Source organism: Chiloscyllium plagiosum, chromosome 9 (assembly GCF_004010195.1).
Source record: "Chiloscyllium plagiosum isolate BGI_BamShark_2017 chromosome 9, ASM401019v2, whole genome shotgun sequence".
In the NCBI taxonomy this organism is placed as follows: Eukaryota; Metazoa; Chordata; class Chondrichthyes; order Orectolobiformes; family Hemiscylliidae; genus Chiloscyllium; species Chiloscyllium plagiosum.
The window spans coordinates 44805204-44825459 of NC_057718.1; the positions used below are offsets into that span (position 1 = coordinate 44805204).

At 41.5% G+C, this 20256-nt stretch overlaps 1 protein-coding gene across 2 annotated transcripts in view; it reads right to left on the reverse strand.

Moving 5' to 3' along the window:
• Window positions 1-19702, reverse strand: part of LOC122552824 (potassium channel subfamily K member 2-like) — a 179866-nt gene extending 160164 nt beyond the window's left edge. For both annotated transcript variants that reach the window (XM_043695809.1, XM_043695808.1), the window contains exons 1-2: window positions 19578-19702; window positions 18478-18788 (exon numbers count right to left, since the gene is read on the reverse strand). In XM_043695809.1, coding sequence (XP_043551744.1) covers window positions 18478-18788; window position 19578 — 312 coding nt within the window. In that variant the 5' untranslated portion in view covers window positions 19579-19702. The remainder of the gene's footprint in view (window positions 1-18477; window positions 18789-19577) is intronic.
• Window positions 19703-20256: the final 554 nt, after the last annotated feature.

Sequence of the window (20256 nt, forward strand, 5' to 3'; positions counted from 1 at the left end):
AGGAGGGGTGGACGCCGCAGGGAGTGGAGTGCATTATTTCTCCCTCCAACTCTATTTTGATTTAGTCCCTGCCCTCCCCTTCACTGTTTGATCACACAGCATTGCCCTTTTGTGAAGGGCACTGCTTGTCACTGGCCACTCGGGTGTTTTCCTATCTTCTTGGTGGTGGAAATTGAATAAAGATTCGTGCACCTTGTGTCTCTCACTGTAAAAAAACACAGGAGGGCACCCAGTACAGAGGAGGGAGGGCAGGTCTGAAGACCTCCTGGTGGGTCTGCTCCTGGGCCTGGCCAAACTGGCCATCAACAGGTCCAGGCAGCGGACCGTGGAGGGGTCGTTAGGGCCGACTGCCTGCCCCTCTTCCGCGGTTACGTTAGAGCCTGGGTGTCCTTGGAGAAGGAGCACGCGGTGTCCACCAACACCCTGGAGTTGTTCAGGGAGAGGTGGACGCCGCAGGGAGTGGAGTGCATTATTTCCCCCTCCAACTCTATTTTGATTTAATCCCTGCCCTCCCCTTCACTGTTTGATCACACAGCATTGCCCTTTGATCTGAAGGCCACTGCTTGTCACTGGCCACTCGGGTGTTTCCTTTCTTCCTGGTGGTGGAAACTGAATAAAGAATCATGCACCTTATGTCTTTCACTGTGTCTCACAAAAAAGAGAAGGAAAGAAAAAATAAAATAAAATAAATAAATAGGAGTCACCTGCACACACACAACATGGGTGCTGTGTGAAAAAAAATAAACAGGAGGGTCTTTCACTCTGAGAGCTGCCTCTGAGGAAGCTGGACTTTCCACGTGTAAATAAAAGGGTGGCTTGCTGATGGGATACCGCGCTCTGTAGTGGTATTTCAGTGGCAAAAAGAGAAAAGCACACTCCTGAAGAAATTCACTCACAACAGTCGTCTTTGAGTTGGGATAAGCATTTCTGATGTCATGCTGTTAATTGTGAAGCTTGACTAGTTTAATCCTACCGATGAAGGCTGAGTCCATTATGTGGAAAGAATGTGCTTTTTTGTCCGGGCAAATGACTTTGGGGCAGATGAAAAGCAATGAGTAATTTTCCTGACAGTTTGTGATCCCTCAGCTTTTATTACTATTAGAAGCCTAACTTTCTCTGAGGCAGCAGTTACTAAAACCTTTTAATCATTGATGGGTTCAGTTAAGGAACATTTCAATTCCAAGCCTCCTCTAATACTAAGGCAATATTGGTTTTACTTGGCAATTCAAGATCCAGGAGAATCCATTTCGGGATTTTTGACTAGGTTAAGATGACTGGCAGAGACAGCTGACTTTGGTTTAACCTTAATGAGGTGCTGAGAGACTGTTTGGTATTTTGGGATTAATGATGTAACCATACAAAAAGTGCCTACTAGCTGAAGTACAACTGGACATTAAACAGGCACTACAACTGGCTTTATCCCTGGAAAATGCAGCAAGTGGAACATATGAGTTGCAGGATATGCTGATGGAAGTAGACACTCTCACCAGTCCAACTTGAGTGAAAACAATTGCATAGTCTCGCACAAGACATATCCTGAACAGAGGGATTCTAAGTCAACCCACAGCAAAACCCCAAAACAAAGCCAGCCTCTGCCAACATTTAATATTTTCTTCAGAATCCAGACCAGCAAGCCATAGTTGTTGCTGTGATATACAGACTCAAGATGGCAAAAGAGTCCCACTGACTTAAGTTGTGTAAGAGAGCTCATAGGCCAGGAGAGCACATCCTAGAAAGTCCACCTATATCTGGTTGGGACAGTTAAATTGCTTAGCAACATCCAAATCAGAACCAATCAAAATAAATGTTTGCTTAAATGGTCACCTGGTACTAACAGAGGTCAATACCAGTGTGGCTGTTTCCGTGAATGCAGCACCAGTCTTTAACAAAATTCACTCTGGACTCCAACCCTTAAGTTTGCGCAAGACTTCACCTAGACGGAGAACCTATACCAGGGAGCCTTTACAGATAAGGGTACAACTTCAGTTCTGTTCTTTTATGAGAAGCTGCTGCTTCATTTACCACTGATTGTCATAACAGGCTCAGGCCCAAGCTTGATGGGGCGAAATTGGTTGAGAAAGATTTACTTAGATTGGCTCAACATTTTTCAGTTAGAAAATGGCTGCCTGAATGAAGTCCTAACGAAATACTCAGACATTTTTCAGGAAGGTCGAGGGACTATCAAAGGAACCAAGGCTACCTTGCATATTGAGCAATTCTTCAAGGCCTGCCCAGTGCCATTTGCCTTACAGACGGCAAATCAGAAGGCTAGAAAGTAACGTAAACATCAAGGCAGTCAGTTTATGGAATGGGTAGCACCAGTCATACTGATTGTGAAGCCTGATGGGTTAGTTCACCTTTCTGGGGATTCTAAACAAACAATTAACTACTTTCACAGCTGGAGAAATACCCAATCCCTCACTTAGAGGATTTATACATAATGCTGATAGGAGGCCTGTCCTTCAAGAAGCTGGACATAAGCCATGCATACTTGCAATTACGATGAGGACTCCCTGAAGTATGCTACAATTAGTATCCATAGGGCATGCACCAATATACAAGACTGCCGTTTGGAGTATCGTCATTTTTTTAGCAGATAATGGAGAACATTTTACAAGGTCTACCCCAGGTCACCATTCATCTGGATGATGTGTTAATAACAGTGAAGACCAATAAGAATACTTAGAGAACTTGGATACAGTCCTTAGACATTTCTCCCAGGTAAGTTCTCTAAGTATCTGCTAAAAAATGACGATACTCCAAACGGCAGTCTTGTATATTGGTGCATGCCCTATGGATACTAATTGTAGCATACTTCAGGGAGTCCTCATCGCAATTGCAAGTATGCATGGCTTATGTCCAGCTTCTTGAAGGACAGGCCTCCTATCAGCATTATGTATAAATCCTCTAGGCGAGGGATTGGGCAAACAAAGGTGTCCCAGCTCTATGTCTGTACTGGAGCTTAGATCTTTCCTTGGGCTGGTGAATTATTACTGAAGGTTCATACACAATCTGGCATTCATCCTGGCACCTTTCCATCAAATCTTAAAGGTTGTATAACGAAGCCATAGCTTTCAGAAAAGTGAAGAAACAGCTATCATCCTCAAAGGGGTTGGCATGCTATGGTCCCAAGCAAGATTTGGTATTAACATGTGAAGCCTCCCTATACAGCATTGGAGTATATTAGGTGGCCAATGGTGAGGAACGCCCAATAGCATATTCATCCTGGACCTTGGCTAATGCACCCAGATAGAGAAGGAAAGTTTGGTAGTCATATCTGGCATCAGGAAGTTCCACCAATACCTTTACAGATATAAGTGCGGAATAATAATGGACCACAATCCCTGCTAAGTCTACATAAAAAGGACAAGGCAGTGCACCCATGACTTCAGGCTGAATTCAGCGGTGGCCTCTAAGACTAACTGCACATAATTACAAGTTGGAACACTGTCCAGGAGGCCAAATAGCATTTAGTTGCCTCCTGCTGGTAGATACGCCACCTTGGTACCGCCACTCGATGTGTCCATAACAGTTTTAAATTTTCTGGATGCACTTCCAACCACAGCTAACAATACCAATCTTTGAACACAGAAAGATCTGGGCCTGGCGAAAACTGTAACAGCTGGTGGTGATGGGGAAAATCAAAGGGCCGTCACAACCAGAATTGAAACCATTTTGGACCTGGAGAAACCAGATCACCAGACAGCATATTATTATGCGGAGCAATAGTGATTGTCCCAAGCAAAGGTCGACACCAAATACTGGCTGAACTTTACCAAAGTTCATCCAGGGCATTCAAAAATGCAGATGCTGATGAGAAGTTGTCTGGTGGCAAGGACTGGATGCAGACAAAGCCATGTTGGTGGGGCAGTGTCCAGACTACTAGCAATGACAAAAATTACCGCCAGCAGCTCCCCCACATTCGTGGGAATGTCTGGGTAAACCCTAGACTTTGTTACACATTGACTATGCAGGTCTTTTCATGGGCTCAATGTTCTTAATTATTGTGGATGCCCACTCAAAGTGGCTGGATGTGCATAGAGTTCATTCGCCAAACATGGAGACTATGATAGGAAAACTGTGCATATCTTTTGCAGTACAAGGACTCCAGGAAGTATTGGTAACAGATAACAGGCCATTGTTTACCAGCAGGGAACTTGAGTATCTCCAAAAGTCGAATAGTATTCATCGTATGAGGACAGCTCCATACCATTCATCATCCAATGGTCTAGCAGAAAGAGGAGCCCAATCTTTGAAGGCAGGCTTAAAGAAACACCTTATAGCTTCACTAGATACCAAACTGTCCTAGTTCCTATTTGGTTAATAGGAATGCCAATGCTGTACACAAGGCTGCGCTAAGCGAGAGAGACAGTTTACTTCAGGGGATGATGTTTGGTGTAGGAACCACAGGAATGGCTCTGCATGGGTAAGAAGCATGGTCCCCGCAATGAAGATGTATAAAGATGCAATGGTCCTGAATAAGCATGTGGACCATACGAAACCTGCAAACCCACAAACAGTGTGGAAGCAAAACATGCTGAGCTCCTCGACAGTTTTTGGTTCTCTCTCTCCATCAAGTGTTAAAGATAATTCAGAATCTGGATGTCACCACCTCAATGTCTTTGTCACCTGAAGAGGAGAATGAATTTCTTCCGTGATGCTCCAGGCACAAGATGCAACCTAATACGCATTACACACTTCCTGTATCAGAGGCAGAGTTGGACGAACTTGAGCCGGTGCTAAAACGCTCCAGAAGGAGCTACAAAAAAGTATCAGCCTATGTCCTTGGACTCAGAGGGGAAGGGATGTAATGATTATAATGAGGTTAGCCAGGTGGAACTCATAGAATATGAGTTCCCTGACTGGGACTATTAATCTGGTCCAATCAGAGCCCTGACTGACAGATATAAACAGGAGCGTCAGAGGTTCTGATGACTCTGACAGCTGGCTCTGAGGGAGCTGGATCAGTGCCAAGGACTTTCCATGTGTCAACAAAGGGTGACTTGGTGATGGGATACTGGCATCTGTGGAGTTATTTCAGTGATACCCTTTCTAAACCATGCCACTTTCCATTTCTCTTTTCTTCTTTAAAACATTCTCTAAAATCCACCTTACTGACCAAACATTTGATTGCCTGATTATGTCTCCTGCTTGGACTCAGTACAAAGACTTACAAATTTCAAGCAGCTTTTACAACAAACAAAATACTCAAAGCCCTTTATAGCCAACCAAATACTCTTGATGTATAATCACTGTTGCAATGTAGAAAGCATTAATTTGATGTTAGCTTATTTGGCTGATTACATTCCTGAGAATAGCCTTATGACTTTATATCCTGTAAAAGGCTCTAACTAAGTGTGAATTGATATGAGTTCATGTTGCGTTAATCTCAAATGCAACATTGGACTCAGTAATACATTGTGATTTTTTTTGGGATGAACATTCATCTCTATTACTTGAATTGAATATAAAATGTTAAAAATTCTTGTACTGATTTATCACTGGCCACGGACAGATAGATGATTAGACCATAGAGGAGACCGTTCAGTCTATCATGGCTATACCAGTCTACCAAGATATTTGTTTAGCTCAGTTGCCAAACTGCTGGTTACAATACAGACTGATGCTAACAGCATGGATTCAATTCCTGTATCTGCTGAGGTTGCCTTGAAGGACTGTATTTCTCAACCTCTCTCTTCACCCAAGGCGTGGTGCCCTTCAAATTGAACCACCACCAGTCAGCCCTCCCTAATGAGAAAGCAGCTCTCTGGTCTGGTAGGAGCATTGTGACTTTTTAACCAAGGGCTAATGACATCACTCCCATTTCCTATCACTTGACCCATAGCCCTGGAGGCTATAGCAACATACATGAATATCTAAAAACTGTTTATAGATTACGAGTGTTTCTGACCTGACCACACTTTCAGGCAGTGATTTTCAGATTCCCGCCACCCTCTAAGTGAAAATAATTATCCTCAACTCTCTTCTTAGCCTTCTATCTCTTACCTTAAATCTATGCCTTTTGTCTATTCTCCCTTCTAATGACTGTCCTGCAGAGGCAGCATTGTAGTAAACTCCCTTTGCACCCTCTTTAGTCAAATACTAATGATGCAATTACATCATTTCCACATCCCAGTTGTGACATTTTATACTGCATTTTATACAGTTCCAGCTCCCTGCTCTTGTATTCTGTGCCGCAGTTAAATAAAAATAAGAATCCTGTATGATTTCTTAACCACCTCATCTACCATGCCCTGCTACCTTCAAGGATCTGTGGATATGTACACCAAGGTCTCCCTGATGTTCAGTACTTACCAGGATTCTACCATGCATTGTGCAATCCTTTGTTTCATTAGCCCTCCCCAAGTGCATTATCTCAGACTTTTCTGGGTTGAATTCCATTTCCCACTGCTCCATTCACTTGACCTAGAACGGACATCAAAATCTAAACTTCGAACCTCAGTTCCACTGGTAGGTCATACATATGATCCCAACCCTTTAAATTTGTCATATTTGCTGTTTTACAACAGAGTACTGAGCTCACAGGTTGTAGTAAAGGGCAGCACAAATTTTTATTTTGATTTAATCCATCCACAATTAAGCCTATGCAGGCTCAACAGAAATTAGTCTCAATGCAGCTGCTAAATAAAGTGGATGTACCATTTACACCAAATCTACTATTTATAGCTGAAGGTATTGTTTCAAGCTAGGCAGTATGCCGCTTACACCATTTGGCTGAAACATTGCCCTTCTGAACAGGAGCAAGTTCTTCCCCGATGTTTCCGATCAAAAGGATTTTGCCCAAAAAACATGGCATAGATCAGGAAATGTCAGTTGCACTGGAATTTCTGCACAAGACTTCTGGAACCAGACCACCCGAAGTGCTCTCAAAAGAAAGTCAGCAGCCTTCTGCTTCCTAAGTTGTTGCCTCTAGAGAAAAACCTTGTCGGAGCAATAAAATAGATGGATAATCGGAGAAGACAAGTGCTAATGGCTTGCACAGGGGTGATTAATAGCTGTTGTGTTAACTGCTAGCTATCAATGGATGGAGTTGTTTAATAAACTTGTTTTGTTTTGTATTCTGAATGGATATTTGTATTTGTAATAAAGTGAATGCAAGACTGCTAAAGCAAGGATGGCAATATATGATGACAGACGGGTCAGTGGTGATATGGACTGTACGAGTGTATTGAGAGGGAGAAAGGTTTGACAAGAAACGCTTTTCAATGACCTGTTCTCTAATAGCATGGGCAGCCAATAGTTGTTCTGCTCCTCTTCATAGTGTACCACCCCCTTCTTCTCTTCCTCCTGCTTCTCCTGTTGAAGCTTTTGTGCTCAGGTGATTCAAAGGCTGATCCTTTATGAAAACAAACCAATGGAAGCTGGAGAAAACAATGCTCACTTGGGCATGTATTAAGAAGCTCTAGCAGAACAATCCAGGCAGCAGAAGTATGTCTTGAGCATACAATAGTCTGTAGTTTTAGTGACAGTATTTGAGCCAGACTTCAGTCATGAAGCATGGCTGAAGGGGATGATCCTTGTTTTGCAGAAACCAGCCTCTGTCCTGCCATGCTGCTTAAAGCAAAGATAGAACAAGGACTGCTGACAAATAACTTAATCACAACTGCCATCAGGAGACCAGGCGCAGACAAGCTGAACATTGAGGGAGTCGGATTCCTTTCTCTGAACAAAGGAGTGAGGTTGGTGATGATAAAGCACATGGCCATACGTTGGATCTCCGGGAAACCTGCCATGTATATAAGACCTTGTTTTCATTCATTTTTCTTTTCATGCATTCTGCCCAAATAAGATAATCAGTCATGATGCCACCACATCATCTATCATCCACAACGGTGAACAACAAACTGAGGACTGTCAGTGATGTCACCTGCGGCAGTATGTAAGTAGCCTGCGTATAAGTGTGACAGTCATGGAGAGTTTGACAGCCACAGACAATAATGACTATGGCCTGGGGCCACAGCAAGTCACATTGATCAGTAACAGCATCTTTGTGGTGAAGGCAACTGAAATGTTGCTCCCCTGAAATGCCCCTTGAAAATTTACCCTGCAGATGGTTCTTGCACAGTATCTTCCTCTTACCTATTTTCCCTGGTTTCTTTGCTGCTTTCACTCAAAAGCAAATCTACCGCAACCAAATGCATTACTGCAGTACAGCTGGTTGTGAAAGCAACCAAAAACAGTACATCATCAGTAAACTTTCATTCTGAGCTGTCAATTTCACAGTCAGAAAACGGGTCCAGTCAGCAATCTCAAATGACATGCCACAAACAGTAATTTGCATTTAAACACCATCCTTAACATTGTAAAATGTCCAAAGGGGTATTAACAAACAAAATTTTACTCAGAGCACCATAAGGAGACATTGGGAAGTGTGACAATAAAGGAAATTATAAGAGGTTACTTAAACAGGAAAAGGGAGAAGTGGAGATACTTAGGGACCAAATAGTTGAAGGTGCAGGCCCCAGTTGTAGGGTAGATGAAATTGGGGATGCAGGACAGGCTATGGTTGGAGGAGTGTAAAGATGTCAAGGGGCTGCAGAACTGAAATAAGTTACAGAGAAGAATGAGACAAGGCTGTGAAGGGATTTGAAAACAAGGATAAGAATTTTAAAGTCAAGGCAAAGCTGAACTGAGAATCAATATAGGTCAGCAAGCACAGGGCTGACTAACAAGATGGGCTTAAGGGAACAGCTCTACAGAGCTCCAAACAGTGTCGGAGACAAGAGCAAATTTGCAGGGAAATCAGAAAATGTGCAATAACTAAACAAAAGTGCTTATATTGTGGGGCTTTAAATAGGAGGGTTAAGAGAAGGAGGGATTTCTGAATGATGTTCAGGAGAACTTTCTCATTAGTGTATTCCCAGTCCAACTAGAAAGAAGATATTATTGGATCTGATATTGGGAAATAGGGTGGAACGATGCACTGTGTGTTTGTGGGAAAATATTTTGATGAGCATAGCCATCAGATTATATGGTATGTTTAGCAGTGGAGTAGTGGGTAAGTGAAGTAATATATTTGGGTGGTTGCTTTACCCGAAACACTACTCAGGTAGTGTCTCCCACACATCCTCTAACCAAAAGAAAAGGTTCTGTGTGCCAGATTGGTAAGGTGACTAGTTCTTATTTTTTTTTTTAGTTTTCAGTGGTCTCGTTGGGATTTTAGAATATTGAGAATGGAGGTGAGGGCAGTTGAATGTTTCTCCTGCAGAATGTGGGAGGTAAGGGTCCCTGCTGACTGAATCTACAGGAAGTGCACCCAACTCCAGCTCCTCAAAAACCAGGTTAGGGGACTGGAGCTACAGCTGGATAAACTTCGGATCATTTGGGAGATGGAGGGGGTTACTGAGAGCAGTTACAGGAAGGCAATCACACCCCAGGTACAAGAAGAAGGTGATGGGTTACTGTCAGGGGACGGAAAGGGAACTGGCAGGCAGTTCAGGGATCTCCTGTGGCTGACCCCTCAACAACAACACTGTTTTGGATATTGTTGGGGTTTGTGGTGACTTATCAGGGATAAGCCATGGGATATAGGTCTCTGGCACAGATTCGGTCCCTGTTGCTCAGAAGGGAAGAGGGAAGAGGAGCAGAGCATTGGTCATTGGGAACTCCATTGTTAGGGGGACAGGAGGTTCTGTGGGAATGAGAGAGAATCATGGTTGGTGTGTTGCCTCCCAGGTGCCAAGGTTCTTCATGTTTCTGATTGTGTTTTCAGGATCCTTGAGGGGGTGGGGGAGCAGCCTCAAGTCACGGTCCACATAGGCACCAACGACGTAGACAGAAGTGACATGGGGAGTATAAGGCAGAACTTCAGGGAGCTAGGGTGGAAGCTTAGAACTAGAACAAACAGAGTTGTTTTCTCTGGTTTCTTGCCTGTGCCACATGCTAGTGAGGTGAGGATTAGGGAGAGAGAGGAGTTGAACACATGGCTACAGGGATGGTGCAAGAGGGAGGGTTTTGGATTCCTGGATAATTGAGGCTCTTTCTGGGGTAGGTGGGACCTCAACAGATAGGATGGCCTTTACCTGAACCGGAGGGGTACCAATATCCTGTCGGTGGGGGGGGGGGGGGGGGGGGGGGGGGGCAGAATCAATATCCTAGGGTGGGGGTATAATTTGCTAATGCTCTTCAGGAGGGTTTAAACTAACTCAGCAGGGGGATGGGAACCCAAATTGTAGTTTCTGTAGAAAAGGGGTTGAGAGTACTGAGATCAGAAATAAGGTTTCAAGGTTGCAAGGGAGGACCAGCAAGCAAGAAGTTGGTTTGACGTGTGTCTACTTCAACGCCAGCAGGATCTAGAATATGGTGGGTGAACTTGCAGCATGGGTTGGTACCTGGGATTTCGATTTTGTGGCCATTTCAGAGACATTGATAGAGCAGGGACAGGAATGGTTGTTGCAGGTGCCGGCATTTACATGTCTCAGTCAGAACAGAGAAGATGGTAAAAGAGGGGGAGGTGTAGCACTGTTAATCAAGGAGTGAATTACAGTGGCAGAAAGGACGTTTGAGAACTCATCTACTGAGGTGGTATGGGCTGAGGTGAGAAACAAGAAAGGAGAGGTCACCTTGTTGGGGGTTTCTATAGACCAGCGAATAGTTCCAGAGGTGTAAAGGAAAGGATAGCAAAGATGATTCTCGATAGGAGCAAGAGTGACAGGGTAGTTGTTATGGGGTCTTTAACATTACAAATATTGACTGGGAATACTATAATTCTAGTACTTTGGATGGGTTGTTTTTTGTCCAACGTGTGCAGGAGGGTTTCTTGACACAGTATGTTCACAGGCCAACAAGGGATGAGGCCACATCGGATTTGGTACTGGTTAATGAACCCAGCCAGGTGTTAAATTTGGAGGTAGGTGAGCACTTTGGTGATACTGACCACAATTCGGTAATGTTTACTTTAGCAATGGAAAGGGATAGGTATATACCACAGGGCAAAAGTTATAACTGGGGGAAAGGCAATTATGATGCGATTAGGCAAGATTTAAGGTGCATAGGATGGAGAAGGAAACTGCAGGGGATGGGCACAATTGAAATGTGGAACTTATTCAAGGAACAGCTACAGTATGTCCTTGATAAGTATGTACCTATCAGGCAGGGTGGAAGTTGTCGAGCAAGGGAGCCATGGTTTACAAAAGAAGTTGAATCTCTTGTCAAGAGAAAGAAGAAGGCTTATGTTAGGATGAGACATAAAGGCTCAGTCAGGGCTCTTGAGAGTTACAAGTTAGCCAGGAAAGACCTAAAAAGAGAGCTAAGAAGAGCCAGGAGGAGACATAAGAAGACATTGGTGGATAGGATTAAGGACAACCCTAAGGCTTTTTATAGGTATATCAGGAATAAAAGAATGACTAGAGTAAGATTAGGGCCAATCAAGGAAAGTAATGTGAAATTTTGCGTGGAGTCAGAGGAGATGGGGAAGCACTAAATGGATATTTTTCGTCAGTATTCACACTTAAAAAGACAATGTTGATGAGGAGAATACTGAGATACAGCCTACTAGAAGAGATGGGATTGAGGTTCACAAGAATGAGGCGTTAGCGATTCTGGAAAGTGTGAACATAGATAAGTCCCCTGGGCTGGATGGGATTTATCATAAGATTCTCTGGGAAGCCAGGGAGGAGATAGCAGAGCCTTTGGCTTTGATCTTTATGTCATCATTGGCGATCGGAATAGTGCCAGGAGATTGCAAATGTTGTTCCCCTGTTCAAGAAGGGGAGTAGGGACAATCCTGGTAATTATAGACCAGTAAGCCTTACTTTGGTTGTGGGTAAAGTGTTGGAAAAGTTTATAAGAGATAAGATTTATAATAATCTAGAAGGGAATAAGTTGATTAGGGATAGTCAACACGGAATTTTGAAGGGTAGCTCGTGCCTCACAAACCTTATTGAGGTCTTCAAGAAGGTGACTAAATAAGTGGATGGAAGTAAAGCAGTTGATGTGGTGTAGATGGATTTCAGTAAGACAATTGATAAGTTTCCCCACGGTAGGCTATTGCACAAAATATGGAGGCATGGAGTTGAGGGTGATTTAGTGGTTTGGATCAGAAATTGGCTAGCTGAAAGAAGAGTGGTGGTTGATAGGAAATGTTCATCCTGGAGTTCAGTTACTAGTGGGGTACCACAAGGATCTGTTTTGGCACCAATGCTGTTTGTCATTTTTATAACTGACCTGGATGAGGGCTTAGAAGGATGGGTTCGTACATTTGCAGATGATACTAAGGTCGGTGGAGTTGTGGATAGCGCTGAAGGATGTCGTAGGTTGCAGAGGGGCATAGATAAGCTGCAGAGGTGGGCTGAGAGGTGGAAAATGGAATTTAATGCGGAAAAGTGTGAGGTGATTCACTTTGGAAGGAGCAACAGGAAAATAGAGTACTGGGCTAATAATAAGAGTCTTGGTAGGGTAGATGAACAGAGAGATCTCGGTGTCCATGTACAGAGATCCCTAAAAGTTGCCACTCATGTTGATAGAGTTGTTAAGAAGGCATAAGGTGTGTTAGCTTTTATTTTTAGAGGAATTGAGTTTCAGAGCCATGAGGTCAGCTGTACAAAACTCTGGTGCAGCCACCTTTGGAGTATTGTGTACAGTTCTGGTCACTGTATTAAAGGAAGGATGTGGAAGTGTTGGAAAAGGTTCAGAGGAGATTGACTAGGACATTGCCTGGAATGGAGGGAAGGTCTTACGAGGAAAGACTGATGGACCTAAGGCTGTTTTCATTAGAGAGGAGAAGGTTGAGAGGTGACTTAATGGAGACATACAAGATAATCAGAGGGTAGATAGGGTGGACAGTGATGGTGATGGCTAGCATGAGATGACATAGCTTTAAATTGAGGGGTGATAGATATAGGAGAGATGTCAGAGGTAGTTTCTTTACTCAGAGAATAGTAGGGGTGTGGAATGTGCTGCCTGCAACTGCAGTAGACTCACCGGGTTTAAGGGCATTTAAATGGTCATTGGATAGACATATGGATAAAAATAGAATAGCGTAGATTAGATGGGCTTCAGATTGGTTTCACAGGTCAGTGCAACATCGAGAGTTGAAGGGTCTGTGATGCGGCTAATGTTCTATGTTCTCAATGCAAACTGCAAGGAGCTACTTTCAATGCATTGAGAAGGGATTTAGTCAGGATAAAATGAAATTAAAGACTTGCAAGAAGGACTGGAACAATGGTTGGCCTTTGACTAAGAGAAGTTTCAGTTACAGGCTGCAGACATTCCAACAAGGATGAACCAAAATCAGGATTCCTTGATAAGGAGGCACTAGATAGGTGGGACTTTTTCACTGGCACATAGGAGTTTGAGGGGTGACCTTATGAAGGTTTATAAAGTTGTGAGAGCTATAGATAAGGTGAATTGTAGGTGTCTTTTCCCTACGGTGAGGGATTTCAATAGTAGCAGGCATATCCTTAAGGTGAGAGGAGAAAGATTGAAGAAAGAAATGAGAGGCAATATTTTTACACAGACAATGGTTTGAGTGGGGAATGAACTTTAAAAGGATGTGGTGAATGCAGTTATAGTTACAACATTTAGAAGACATTTGGATCAGCACATAAATAAGAAATGTTTGGAGGGGCATGGGCCAAGCACAGGCAGGTGGGACTCATCTTGTTTGGGATTATGGACTGGTTGGATTCAAGCGTCTGTTTCCGTGCTGTGTGATACTGTGACTCTATGTGGGAGATAGAGATTACTATGAAGTGGAAAACAAGGGTAGATTATGCATATCAGGTTTTTTTTCAATTATTAGAATTGAATCTAATACAGCAGGTTCAGAGGGGAGGTGAAGAGAAACGTAAGTCTAGAAAGAAGAGAATTTGTGTATTAATTGGTGGTCAACACAAGATGGAATACAAAAACCTTCTCTAGGTATGTAAACTGTAAGAGTTACTAAGAGCTAAAGTGGCTCCTTTTACAGACCAGGTAATACCATATGCTTAGATGAGCAATACAAGGTTTGAATACATAATGAGTACTTTCAGTTAGTGTTTGCTGAGAAGAGGAGTCTGCCAAAATAGCAGTCAAAGCAGAAATAGTAAAAATAATGGATTCGGTGAAAGTTAAGAAGAATGCGATTCTGAAAAGGGAGGCAATATTTGAGGTAAGTAAATGGCCCTGATGGTTTACAACCTAGGTGTTGAAAGAAGATAGGATAGAGATAGCTGGAGGGTTGTTATAATACAATAATCGAGAAAAGGAAAAGGTGCCGAAGAATTGGGGAGTTGAAAATATAATATCCTTATTTTTAAAATAATCTAAGGATAGTCCTAGCATCCAGATGAGTTGTCAACAATGGGGAAGCTTTTAGAAACAATAATCAAGAATAAAAATCAATAATTGCTTGGAGGTGTTTGAGCAATGAGGAATAGCCTGCAAGGATTTGAAAAGACAGATGTGGTTGACTAAACAAATTACTTTTTGATAAAGTAGCAGAGAACCTTGGTGAATGGAACATGGTGTATGTTAACAACATGGTTTTAAGAAACCTTTGACAAAGTGAAATATTAAAAGCTGCTTAATAAAATTGATATTCACGCACTTTGAGGGTTAGTTTACTGTCAGGAAAAAAGGAAATTGGTAAATAGTTATTTGATGGATTAGCAGATAGAAGAAGTGATATTCTTCAAGGATCAGTGCTAAGATCACTACCTTTCTTGTTACATATAAATGATGTGGAAATTTGGAATGCTGAGTGGAATTTCAAAGTTTGCCAATAATACCAAACTTGGAGGGATAGTATGCACAGAGGATAATATAAAGTACCATACAACTTGGATAGGCTGGCAGAATAGTTGAATAAGAGGCAAATGAAACTTCATACAGAAAAGTGTGCGGTGATGAACTTTGGCAGAAGGGATTAAACATACACTTAGTGGCGTATTTCTAAACAGTCTTCCAAAACAGAGGAGGTAAATTCCAAATTTCCACATCATTTATATGTAACAAGAAAGGTAGTGATCTTAGCACTGATCCTTGAAGAATATCACTTCTTCTATCTGCTAATCCATCAAATAACTATTTACCAATTTCCTTTTTTCCTGACAGTAAACTAACCCTCAAAGTGCGTGAATATCAATTTTATTAAGCAGCTTTTAATATTTCACTTTGTCAAAGGTTTCTTAAAACCATGTTGTTAACATACACCATGTTCCATTCACCAAGGTTCTCTGCTACTTTATCAAAAAGTAATTTGTTTAGTCAACCACATCTGTCTTTTCAAATCCTTGCAGGCTATTCCTCATTGCTCAAACACCTCCAAGCAATTATTGATTTTTATTCCTGATTATTGTTTCTAAAAGCTTCCCCATTGTTGACAACTCATCCGGATGCTAGGACTATCCTTAGATTATTTCTTAAATAAGGATATTATATTTTCAACTCTCCAATTCTTCGGCACCTTTTCCTTTTCTCGATTATTGTATTATAACAACCCTCCAGCTATCTCTATCCTATCTTCTTTCAACACCTAGGTTGTAAACCATCAGGGTCATTTACTTACCTCAAATGATGACCAGGGAAAGGGATGGAGTTGTTAGCTAGACAATGAAATCTGAGCTGTGGTTTAAATGCAATGGCTGTACATCTCCCAGGATTTAAATGGAAAGACCTCTGCTTACCTAATACTAAATATCAGGCAAGAAGCATGGAAATAGAAGGCAAGGAAGAGTTAAGAAAGTAAATCATGAAATACAGCTGATATCAACAGTGTATACAAAGAACTAGACATTGTGCTTATAGATTACTTCATTTAGGAACACTCCATTGATGGTAAAAATGAAGGGGGGAGAAGATAGGCCCTTGCAAGGTATCAGATGTAATGGAAAAGCAAGTGGCTTTAATAGAAAAGCAAAAGAATGATGCAAGTCCAGAATTAGGGAAAGAGGAAGTTCCTGAGTTTCTGTACAGCAACTAACTAGTAAAATGAGCAAATTAAATAGGTCTGCAAACGATCCACCTAAACACTTAGTGTCGTTGATCAAGTTTATTACATGACAAATCTATATGTGGAGGTGCCGGTGTTGCACTGGGGTGAACAAAGTTAAAAATCACACCACATCAGGTTATAGTCCAACCGGTTTATTTGGAAGCACTAGCTTTCGGAGCTACCTGACGAAGGAGCAGTGCTCCAAAAGCTTGTACTTCCAAATAGACCTGTTAGACTATAGTTGTGTTTCATTGTATGATTTTTAACTATGGCGAATCTACTATTGGGACTGACAAATATCAGAACATGTTCTGCAATTAGTGTAGATCTTAACGAAATGCTTCATTCATCAGTTTAAACAGTTCTGTTTCATGCCTTTCTTGCCTTTGAATCAACCCAGGAGAAAGTGAGGACTGCAGATACTGGAGATCAGAGCTGAAAATGTGTGGCTGGAAAAGCAGGTCAGGCAGCATCCAAGGAGCCATTCCTGAAGAAGGGTTCATGCCCAAAACGTCAATTCTCCTGCTCCTTGGATGCTGCCTGACCTGCTGCGCTTTTCCAGCAACACATTTTCAGCTTTGAATCAACCCAACCCAATATGATGGACAGTAAAGTTTGGCTGATAATGAGTGTGTATACCCTGTCTGTCAGGACGCTTAGGTGTTCATTTTTTAATTAGGCGCTTAGAAAAACTGAGACATCGATACAATTTACATAACTCCCGGCATAATTAAAAAGTACCCTGGAAATCAATAGGATCATCTAAATGCTTTTTATAAAGTTAAGTTGCTTTGAAGTTATATAGTATTGCAGTGTTAAACCCAAGCAATGTAAGAATGCTGGAGAAGCAGGGTGTCACAGCACTTCTCTCTGAAGTTGGTTTATGGTCTAACACAGAGTTACACTATGCCTTTACTTTCATTACAAAACTATCTGGACTATTGTGTAGTTTTGATCTCCCTACTTGAGGAGGGATAAGGTTGCGTTGAAGGCAGTTCAGAGGACGTTCACTAGATCAACTCCAGAGATCAGGGGTTTGTTTAATGAAGGGAGATTGAACAGTTTAGAAGAATGAGAAGACATTTAATGAGGTATATTAGATGCTAAAGGGTGTTGACAAACTAGATGTAGACAGATGTTTCTTCATGTGGGGCAATCTGGAATGAGAGGTCATAGTTTCAGGATAGGGAGTAGCAGAGATGAGGAGGAATTCTTTCTCTCAAAGGGTCATGAATCTGGGGTATTCATTACCCCAGAGTGAGGTGGATGCCAAGAAATTTAATAAACTTGAGACAGATAATTTTCATTAGTAATGGGTTGGAGGGGTTCGGAGAGCAAGAAGAAAAGTCGAGTTGAAGCCAAGATGAGATTAGCCACAATCATATTGAATAATGCAGTGATTTGAGGGGTTGAATTAGTCCCTCTTGCTTGTCATTCTTACGAACTTTGCAGTAATTATGGCATAACAGTTTCAATTCAGCTTGCAATCTGAGAGGCATAAATGTTTTCATATTGTCACAATTTACCAAACTTTCCTGGTATCAGAGCGTTTCACAGAAATGTTTGGACTTCATCATAAACTTTTCTCCCTAGTATCAATTCTGTCCTACTCACTGGTCAAAACTGGAGGCTAAACTTGACCATTCACAACCTATTCGTCCCTGAGTTGAGCTTCTGATCCTATAGACACTAAATCACAACTGCCTGCTTTCCTTCAATGTAACAAGATCTGTCTCCACAGCTGCATCAGCTGATATGCTGCTAAAAAGTTTAATTGATACCTGTTATTTTGAAAGTTGACCATTCCAATGTGCTTCTTGTCTGACTTCTGTCTTCACGCTCCATCAAATTGAACAATTCTGTTGCCTGGATCTGAATTCATATTCCTTACACAAATCAGTCACTGAGCTACTGCTTCAATGGTTCCTCAAATTTTAAAAATCTTATCCATACTTTCACATCTCTGCACTGTCTTCACCTCTCCCATATAATTGCTTCATGCACTACCACCCTAGCTCCAAAATCTCTCCATTCCTCTAATTCTGGCCTCATGTGCATCTCTGATTTAACTGCCATGCCAAAGGCAACTACACCTTTCACTCCCTGCACCCTAAATTCATGGAACTAAATCCTTACACCTCTCTGTCCCATTATCTTGCTATTCCTCATCATCTCATCACCTCACCCCTATCTTTTAAGATGCTCCTTAAAACCTATTGCTGGGACCAAAGCACCTGTGGTCATATCACCTTGTGTGGCTTCGAATCATATTTTGTTTAACATCAGTCCAGTGAATTATTAGGAACATTTTACAGCATTAAAGGCAAGTTGTTGTTGTAATGGTATTAAACAAAGTGTGCCCTAAGAAACGATGGAATATAAAGTTTATGCCAATATTTAAGAACTCAGTTGTTCAGTCATTATTGTACCACTTGCTGCACAGCTCGTTTACTTACAGGGTCAAACTGCAGAGCCTGTCACAAATCATTCATTCATAGTCAGTGTGTAACTAACTGGCAAAGCGCATCCTTTTTTTTTACCTGGATCAATAGTTCCAGTTCCAAGGAATTGACACACATGTGCTTTTCCAGAAACTCCAGTTTCTGGATGGTGATTGCGGTTTTCTGAGAGCTTTCCGCAGGCTGTTCAAGCGCTTGAAATACAGTGGCGCCGATAATCAAATAAAGCACCACTACCAGAAAATTAGCCGAGGCGGTCTTCCATTTCATAACAGTTGGGTTCAGGTCGCTGTCGTCTCCTGGAGTTAAAACCGTCGGTTTTGCAGAAAAGGACAGCCGTGGTTTGGCATTCTGAGTTGCTGTTTTGGGGTCTAATAGGTCAGGAGCTGCCACTGGGTAAAAACAGACACATAAAGAAATACATGGATTCTTTTCACTGACAGCAACATTTAGTGATTTACAACCTTCTGGGCAATAAAGCCAACTTACATTATGAGTTTTATGTACGTACAAAATATTCACAATACGATAAAGGACAAACATTTCAATTCCTATTTGACAGTGCACGTATATCAACTCAACGTATTGAACAGATCAGGACTGTGGGTTACATGAATGGAGTCATAGATTATCAGCATCGATTCACTTTGTCTCAACAATTGTTTAAGGAAGGTTCTCTTTTTTAAATAAAAAGCTTTTTTTTTTGCAATTCATATTATAGTTTCCACCCAGGAGTTTTCAAGTTCCTGACCTATAGTAAAAAAGATGTATTTCAATTAAAATGTTTGAAAATAAATCGTGTTTCATTGCGCTCACTACATTGTTAATCATACAGTTAGCAACATGCAGGATGCTGTACATACTATAAGGGACTGATGAAAATGTGCATCTTATCAGGAATTCTGAATAAATTACACTAAGAGCATATTCTCCGAACCTGTCACATTTACAAGATCATGAACGTTTATAGACCACTCTATGGACTATGAACAAAGCCATAATATGAAGATGTATTTCACATCTAGGTAATATGTTCTAAACCGACCTAAGTATAGCCTAATAATATATGCATCTTTATAAAACCTTACTCAGCATTAATTTCAGAATGACAATAGCAACAAACGCTTTTCAAATGCATTTAACAATTTGAAGTGATTTCCACGGAGGCGGTTGGTACTTACTTCTTGTACGAACAATTCAGCCTATTTTCTGAGATCAGCAATCCTTTTTGTTCATTTTCAATGGGAGAACCGGGCAGTTAGGAGTGGATGTTGCTGCCACATGGCTCATACGTGTTCATCCTAATCCAAACGCATGGGGCTCTCTCTCTCTGTAAGACTCACATACACACTCACACCTCGCTTCATTTAAAGGATCCACAACCATTAAAATCATTCTCCCATATCCAGAGGACCGCCTCTGCTTCCCACAGCGCGTTTATTCCAAAAGTAAATTATGCAATGCTGATTGTAATCGGAACGGGAAATATACAGGAAGAAAACAATTAGGCACACTGACAATCAGTAAATGCGATTAGTATTATGTAAACGTACAGTAAAAACAACAGTTGTTATTATTTTAACAGGCTAATTCATGTTTATATTTTATAACACATCTGCTAACATGTTGTATTGTAATGCATTTATCAGTTATCCGTTTTTGTGTCTGAGGTCTCATTGTGCATCTGTGTAGAATGCAACTGGCCATAAATTAATGAATGTTAATTGGGGACGTCTCTAAATATACTGACATTATAGATAAACACTTATCCTAAATATGTGACGTTAAGTACAAACACCTATCTCTTAATAAAAATGATCAACAACAGATTCAAAATTAACATGAGAAAGAGTTAAATAA